The 8821-nt window shown below is 42.2% G+C and overlaps 1 protein-coding gene across 1 annotated transcript; it reads left to right on the top strand.

The window, feature by feature from the left end:
- The first annotated feature begins 2367 nt into the window (after positions 1-2367).
- Positions 2368-4004, top strand: LOC130135615 (uncharacterized). The gene has a single exon (XM_056305203.1). The coding sequence runs from the start codon at positions 2645-2647 to the stop codon at positions 3722-3724; it is 1080 nt and encodes a 359-aa protein (XP_056161178.1). The 5' UTR covers positions 2368-2644; the 3' UTR covers positions 3725-4004.
- Positions 4005-8821: the final 4817 nt, after the last annotated feature.

Here is an 8821-nt window from a genome sequence, read left to right as displayed (position 1 = left end):
TTGAATTTCGACTTGGTAAGATACTTGAGTAGTTCGAACCGGTACCCAGTCGCGATCATGTAGTCATGGAGCGGGGCCCCAAGTTACTTTTGATTAGCTTGACTTGGTTTTATCCTTCATCGTCATACAGGCATGTGGCAGTTTTATTTTAAAGAGAGAAAGACTTGTTCTTTTCAAACCCTACTTTAAATTCGGCCAAAAAAATACAACATTCATTAAAAAAAAAGGAAACAAAGCTGTTACATTGGCATAGAAAAATATATCACACGTCTTGTGGTGCAAATAATAATATTCCTTTCTAAAGCGCATATATGTGTACTGTGTGAATTTAGTCTTATTAGTGATTCATATTAATTTTTTAATTTACTAGTGCTCCGTTTGTTTCGCCGAACACGAATGATTTGGGAAATATTTTCCAAAAAATGATCGTTTGTATCGTTTGAAATAATTATTCAATGAATTCTTTTCATTATCAACAACAATTTATAACTTAATATTTTCGTGGACGATGAAAATATTTCTCATTTGTTTATTTTTGTAAGGGATACAAACGATCATTTTTAGGAAAATATTTTCCAAATCAGTTATTATTGAAGTGCATTAATTCGGCTCTATTGCTGCATATAGTTCTACTATAATCGTTACATCACAATGTGCCCTTAAAAATACTTGGTTTTTGTTAAAGAAAAAAGGCAAAAAAAAAGCACATATTTGCGCTTCGTTTGTTTCACGGAAATCATTTTCCTCATTTTTTGGTATTTGGTTCACTTATGAAAATGAGTCAACGGAAAACCTATGCTTAAATTCAGGAAAATGATTTCCTCTTTTGAAAAGTCGGAAAACATTTTTCAAAATATGACTAAGTATCGACGCTTGAACTCAAAACTTTACGCTTAGGCACAAAAATCCTAGCGTTGGTTCATGAGTCTTGACGTTCAGGACCAAGTCTCTGGCGGCCGAGCCCGGGTCCATTGAGGCCGAGCCCAAGTCGCACCCACGCTCGAGTCCATCAAACTGGCCTGAACCCTGGTGCTAGTGCCCGATTCCCAGCACCCAGGCCCGAGCCCATGAAGGCCCTGCTCAAGTCCCTTGATGCTCGAGCTCTCGTCCATAAAGGCCATGCACAGTCCCTTGATGTTTCTTTTTAAAAAGAAATTCGTATTTTTAATTATTTTTTTCTTTTCTTTCGTTTTCTTTTTCCTTCTTTCTTGGCTGGGACGAGCTCGCTGATCTAGCGAGGTCGAGGCCAAAGGCCAAAGGCCAGTGAGGCCTCGGCCTCACTTGTGGCTGATCGCCGTTGTGGCCGGCCATTGGATAAGAAAGAAGGAGAATGAAAAAAAGAAAAAAGAAAAGAAAATAAAATAAAAATGAGAATTTTTTTTTGTAACTTTTAGTTTTCCCTGTCAATCGGCGAAAAATATTTTCTAGTTCATTTTCAAGTTTCGGCCAAATACTAAAAAATATTATCATTTTCCTGAAAAATGACTTACTGAAAAATATTTTTAAAAAGGTCGCATTTTCTGCGAAACAAACTGAGCCTTAGTCTCTAAATTTGTACGTACTTTAATGTGGTCCTCGAATTTGTTGTTTGTGCAATTGACTCTTTCAACTTATAAAATTTCTTTTCAATCGAGTCTCTTGATTCCCAATTCCAAGAAATTGAACCTGACACGTCCAGTCAATTCCGATCAAAAGTGTGATGAGGAAAGACTTAATGCCGTATAGGAAATTTCATTTGCACCGACCAAACTCTAAGAACAATGACTCCTATGCAATTAAGGAAATCGCAATAGCTTTTCATTCTCGTGATCTCATCAATCGTCTCAACATCAGGCTTTTGGCCAGCACTGATGGATACTTCCACTCCGGTTCGCCGAAATAGGCGTTGGAAGGCGCCGAGGGTATATTAAGTCGAAGGACTCGATCGAATAAATTACAAGTTTGATGCCGACTGTTCTAAAAATTAAAACAGCCAGATGAATACGTAATTTAACATTTAAATATTCTAGCAAAGGGGATGTCGGCATTTGGCTAGTGAAATGCTCTAAATCAAGCAAGCCGTATCCAAACACATAGGTTGGAAAAAGGGGAAAGAAGCACTAATTAAGAGAGATTAAGACGTATTCGCGCCCAAGAAAAGAAAGAGATTTAAGACTTCGTCAGAGCACCATCTCCTTACGCATTAAAAAGGGACACAACTCAAGTAAAAATTAAATTTCGACCAAAAAAAAAAAGTAAAAATTAACTAAAGGGGTTATGCAATCGTTGGCATGAAATTAAATAATTAATTAAGGGGGTTAAACCTCCCTTCATTAATTTCCCGAGTGTTCGATGGTCCCCTCAAATTCCGAATGAGTCCAAGCCGGAGACCGACTCTTCCTCTTTCCCTCCTCTCTCTCTCTCTCTCTCTCTCTCTCTGAGAATTCAACACGCATCTTCTTCTTCTTCTTCTCCTCACTTGCCTCGCCGTCGCGTTCGGCCCCAGCACACGCTTCGCCAACGAACACTTATCAGACCCAAATCGATCTTCTTCCCAGATTTCACTCCTTGGCTCCTTTCTCTCTATCTCTTATCGCATTTCGCTTCGACCCATCACCGGAAAGAGCTGGAAAAATCGATACTTTAAGCTGAGCGTTGGTCTGTAATGGCGGTCGCGACGGCGACGACGACGACGGCTGCGGCGCCGGGGGCGGCGGCGAGGAGGGCGCTGAGCTACCACTTCGTGCCCAAAAGGGTCTGCTTCTCCTTCGCGGCCTACGCGAAGAGCCTCATCGACCACCTCGTGTCGCGCAACATCCCCGTCCTGGAAGGGCTCACGGAGGCGGAATTCGCCTCCCTGGAGTCCGCCTTCTCCTTCGCTTTCCCGCCCGACCTCCGGTCGATCCTCCGGGAGGGCCTCCCCGTCGGCCCCGGGTTCGTCAACTGGCGGTCGTCCTCCCCGCAGCAGCTCCAGATTCTGGCGAGCCTCCCGGGCCGGAGCCTGATCAAGGAGGTGTCGCAGGGCGGCGGCTTCTGGTGCGACGCGTGGGGCGAGAGGCCGAGCGATCGCGACGGACCGGTCGAGTTGGCTAAGAGGTTGCTGGAGGAAGCGCCGGTTCTGGTGCCGATTTACCGGTGCTGCTACATCCCGGCGTCGCCGAACGCCGCCGGCAATCCGGTGTTCTACATTGACGGCGGGGACGTCCGCGTGCTGAGCTTCGACCTCGCCGGATTCTTCCAGGAGTTCGAGTGGCTGCGAATCGGCGTCTTCCGGCCGGCCCGGACGGTGCCGCCGAGGGTCGGCACGCCGGCGTGGGCCGCGACGGCGCCACGGAGGATCGAGTTCTGGAGCGACGTGGCGGAGAGAGGCGGGAGGAGGGGGCCGCCGCCGGCGGCGGCGCGAGGGAGCGCGGGCGGGTGGTGGTGCGGCGGCGGCGGCGGCGGCGGCGGAGGAGGTGGAGGCAAGCTCGGGGCATGCATGGAGGAGATGTTCTGGAGGCTGAGGGACGGTGGGTGGACGGAGGAGGAAGTGAGGGAGATGATGTGGATGGACGGCTGCGATGGGAGGGCCAAGGTGCGGGGTGACGTGGCGGGATCCCAGGGAGGCGTTGCACGGCACGTGCGAGCGTGGTCTCTGCAGCTATTGCGTGCGGGATGGAGCAGGGACGACGTGGCGGACTCGCTTGGGATCAACGTCGACGAAGACAGCGAGGTTGGTCTCTGCGTTCCTGATGATCGGGGCTAAATGGTTTGGGAGCACCCGAAACGACGTCGCGAGACGGAGAGCATTTACATTGAGTGAATGGATGAGGTGATAAATCCCTGAAGATCATGTGCGCTCCTCACTTTGCGAATTTTGTGTTCTTTATACTCATACATACAATTAGACAGATTTAGGTAGAGATTATCGTGTAAATCTTCTGTTTATTTGTAAATACAAAACGCGTGGGGGAGATTATCATGTGGATGACCATGAGCAAATACATATTGCTTGTTGCATAATTAAGGCGGGAAAGATTTCGATAGTCTTGGGTTCGTTTGCGCAATAATAGGTTGTGCCGGGTAAATATACCAAAATACGAAACACCCATGAGAAAATGTATCTAGCTTTGTTTCGAATTCGATTGTTAGGGACCAAGGCCTGAGGGCCGAGGTCCTAGGCGCATGCTCGATCGTGCGTCTTGTGTCCGATCTTGAGGGAGCAGGAATAACCTCAATTGACTTGGACTTGGCTGTAGGGGTTTTGGACGTGAGATCCAGGGTCTCGTGCCTGACCACCTAGGACTCAGACTTGCCTGGTGAGATCCTTGGCGTTGGGGACCTAGGTCTAGCCTCAAGGGCCTCAAGCACGAGGGTCGGCAACCCGAGCATAGAAGTCAGGGTTACCTTGGCTTGGACATCCAAGTCTTTGTTAGGATTGTATCTTGCCTCGTTTACGTTTGATAAGATTAGTGAAATCCGTTATACTGTCTGCTTTCTTTAAGGACCCTAAAGCGTGGGATTTGCCAATCCTCGTTAATCTGTGACTGCATCTAAAAAGTATAGATTTACTCCATCTGTCGCATGATGTTCCTTCGTTAAGAATTGTCTAACTATATGATTTGTTGATCCCTACTTGTGTTGGAAATGATAGGATTCGTCAATCTGGCATGTAAAGTTTCTTCGGAAAGGGTTATTTCGGCACAGAATTTGTCAATTCCTATTTGTGTTTAGAGATGATAGGATTTGTCAATCCATCATGTCGCTTTCCTTCATCAAAGATCATCTAGGGCATAAGATTCGTCAATCCCCATATGTGTTTAAGAAAAACAAGAGTCGTTAACCTTATCTTCGTTAGGAATCAATCGAGGCATAGGGTTGTCAATCTCTTCCCTCGTTTAATCAAGTAACCTTATCTTCGAAGCTTGATAAGATAGTCATTGCAATAAATTTGTCGGGGGATCTCGCTAACGCCTTCTTGCAAAACAAACGTGGGAATCCGCCTCGACTACTGCATGTAATAAGCAATTCCTTCAGCATTCACAAGTTTTCTCTCATCTTTATGATTGCTTGACAGATTATGACCACGTGACGTGTGTGCGAAGGCGGCAGCAGTATAAGCCGCCGCCTTACGTTAGGGGTTCGGTGAGTTTTAGGGATCGAAATTCCCCTAGTGAGCTCTAGGGAACGGTATTCCCTTAGTCTAAGCAAGGAATTGTTATCCCCTTAGTGAGTTTTAGGGATCGTTATTCCCTTAATTAGTTTTGGGAATAAGTAATGTCTTAAGAGAATTGAGAGATCGGAAGTTTTCCCCAGAGAATTTTTAGGGATTGTTATTCCTTGAGTGAGTTTTAGGGATGGTAACCAGCTTAGAGAACTTGAGGATCAACAGTCGCCTGGAGAAGTTGGATTTTCTTGGCTAGTTTAGGGGGATAGGTATTCCCTTAAACAAATTTAGGAATCAGCATTCTTTCCATGAGTTTAGGGATCAGAACTCCCTTAGAAAATCTTGGATTAGAGATTCCCTTTGAAATTTAGGGACCAGAATTCCCTTAGTGATTTTTAGGGATCGTTATTCCCTAATGGGAAAATGACACAAATGGGCCTTGAACTTTGGCCCAATGTGTAATGTGGTTCATGAATTTGTAATTTGTCAAATATGATCCCCGAACTGTATACCAATGTGTAATATAGTTCCTAAACTTTCAGTTTGTTCAATGTGGTATTTGAACTTTTGGTATTTGTTCAGTTTAGTCCCTACTATGTGAAAATATTCAATATTGTCCCTAAACTTAAATTAATGGAAGGACAAATTGAAAATTTTTATCTAGTTCGTGGATTAAGTTGAATATCTACCAAAAGTCCAGGGACCTATTGAACAAATTAAAAGTTCATGAACTACATCACACATTGGGTCAAAGTTTATAGACTATTTATGTTATTATCCCTTCCCTAATCGAAGTTTTATTTAGTGAAGTGTATGCATGTGTAATTGTTTATGTGACGTTTGATTTAGTGATGCATGATTAGTTTGAAATTGACGAAGTCATGTTATTATACGGCATGCTTTGACAGGGATATTATCATCCTTTCGACCATATAATATAAGGTTCGAAAAATGAATATAATTTTTTAATGATAATAACTATATTGTTTTAAGACACTCCGAAATTCATGACATGCATAATAGCGTCCTAAAGAGAAATTTGCAATTTCCAAGTTTTATTTCAATAAAGTAATAATCATAAGAGCATATATTTTTCTTGAATTTTTTGAAGACTACTTTTGGCATTACGACGTCCTATTTGTTTATGAAAAGCTATATTTTATCGGACAGAATAACGATAGTATTATTCAATGCGGCCACTAGATGTACGTGACCTGAATTTTTTTTGGAAATACGATTTAACTTTCAATAAAATTCTCGTGATCATCGACTTTTGGGCATTGAGCTGAAGGGATGACCCGGATGAACCTTCTAAAAAGAATTTCATCAAAAATCTGATCATCGTGATTCTTGCAACGTCAGAAAGCTTATGGCTTGATCTTTAAGATGGAATTAAACGATCGGTTCACATCATAAATTCCGACACCTGACAATCAAATGATCGTAATTAAAAAATATGATATCATAAAATACAGTCGTCCTATTTGGGTAAATTGGTTATCCCTAGAAAGCTCTTGATGAGCATGGCCTAATCGTACCCTTCGATCGGACTTCGCATCCAAGTAATGTCTTTGATCAATTTTGGTCAAACCTTAGGTATGTCCACACTAGTTTTCACATACGCACCACATGCACGAGGCTACTTTTGAGATGAAATTATGAATCTTATTTGCTAAGTGTATTTAGTCATATCATTCTCAAGATAAGATGAAAACCGTCAAGTTATAGGTTAAAAACTAATATAAAGATGATAATGTCCTTAAATCATAATAACACTTGTGAAAAATGAGATGAAAATGTAGTTATATGTATGTATAGAAAGAAAGTAGTTGGCTGCTCAAGTAGATGGTGTTATAAATAGTAAGGGTAGCCTTGGAAAGTCAGAAGTGAGACAACTGATGGTTTTGATCTAAATATATAGAAGGTATTACAGATATGTTATTAATTAACTGAAATAGTGCATGAATGCTTTTCACCCTAATAAAGAAATGAGAGCTAAAACTGGGAAACCGATAAGATTTAGGTTTCACGATAGCTCCAAATATAGTTCTAAATTTGAATTGAAAGACATGTCAGAATTCGGATGAGGGGAGTTGCGATTTCAATTCATCTTACTTGACATAGTCAAGTTCTGAGGACTTTGATTTGAATGTCTAACCTCTTTACGGAGAGTGGGTTGTCATGTCTCATCCTCCTCTGTAGGCGAGGGCAAATACTTATCCGGACCTGTATTCACATGAATCAAATCCATCATACTTATTGATTGTGCGGGGCTCATATGATCAACGGATGTGATATTTTGGATTCCATGGATCCGGGTCGAGCCAAGACATTCTCTTAGGCGAGACGGCCAATTTTTTTGGTTGCTGCAATTGATCCCCTTTTCTAACCAATAGATGGTAAAATGACTATTTTTGCACTCTTAAAGTTGGTGGTATGATGTTTCGACCAAAAAAAAAAAAAGGTTGGTGGTCATGTTATGTGCAGGTTGCGCCAACATCACGTTGGCATGAGCTCAGACAGTTTTATTGTATCACCAAGATGTATAGTCAGTTCTGATGTTTGTCGTAAGTGATTTATACGGCAACACAGCTTCGAGAGTGAAAAGGTTAGTCCAGCTTGTACAGGCATAGTTAGTTCTAAATCTCATTTTAACATACTTCTAGCAGGAACACAACGTCATCTGAAACACTTAGTAGATATTGCACGACGTTTCCAAAAAAAGAGTACTATCAGGTCCACTCTTGGGATGAAGAACTTTTTACGCATACACCGTTAGATGAACCAGTGCAATTAGAGATACTCCTCATACAATCACATTCATCCGTATATTAACTTCAAACAATGAAAGTAGACATAATTAGGAGCTTTCTGATAACGATAACGAGAGAGGGAAGTATGTAAATAATGAGCTTTCATTTTACTTGTTCAATTACCTGAGGTATAAGTATTTTGGTTTTTTCTGCTGGACTAATACCTGTGAAATTTTATTTTCCTTTGATGTATCTTGCCCAATCTCGTCCACGTACATTAGATAAGACTCTATCACTGAATGATGGGTATGCCCCCAAATTTACTCTGAATGGACGCGGTGTCACGTGTGATTCAAACGGTAGATATCTCAATCGTCCAACTTAAGCATGCTGTTGTTCAGCCAATCCTTTAGGAGTTATGACAATAATGAATTTATCTTCACCAAAATTTGCCAAATGGATCCCAGCCCCCTCAAGGAAGACTCCCCTATAAAGACCCAGCGCAAAATTGGCATATGAAAAAGCAGGTAGTCCTTGTATGACTGATCAGACAGTTACAGCCATGAATGGAACATGAACTAGGCTTAAGAATAACTCAGAGCTTAAAGTCGACAGAACAAGCTCAAAACAAACTCACATGAACAAGAATTTGGTATAAAAAAAAGAAAGAGATAAGGAAATAAGCGAAATATGCAATTTGATTGATGGTGTGTGTTTTTCCTCCTCAGATATCCTCTTTATAGTCACGAGACTCTAGAATCTCACTTCCATGTTCGAGGACTTGTTCCCTGATTTCTAAACGTGTTCCCCAAGTTTTGGATGTGTTCCACACAATTTTGGCATGAGCCCCACAAGGGCCAGTATCAGCTTTCGGCATCATGCCATCCGCCTCTTCGTGTATGCCAATTGGCTTTTGCAACGTGTTTGGCTATAAACTAAATCA

The sequence above is a fragment of the Syzygium oleosum genome, unplaced genomic scaffold, assembly GCF_021117445.2.
Source record: "Syzygium oleosum isolate NSW1041296 unplaced genomic scaffold, Sole_v2.1 Sole_v2.35, whole genome shotgun sequence".
NCBI classification, from domain to species: Eukaryota; Viridiplantae; Streptophyta; class Magnoliopsida; order Myrtales; family Myrtaceae; genus Syzygium; species Syzygium oleosum.
This window is presented reverse-complemented; position numbering and strand designations above follow the sequence as displayed.

Bases quoted from the DNA above. Each gene is read 5' to 3' on its own strand.
- LOC130135615 (XM_056305203.1), top strand. From the start codon at position 2,645: ATGGCGGTCGCGACGGCGACGACGACGACGGCTGCGGCGCCGGGGGCG.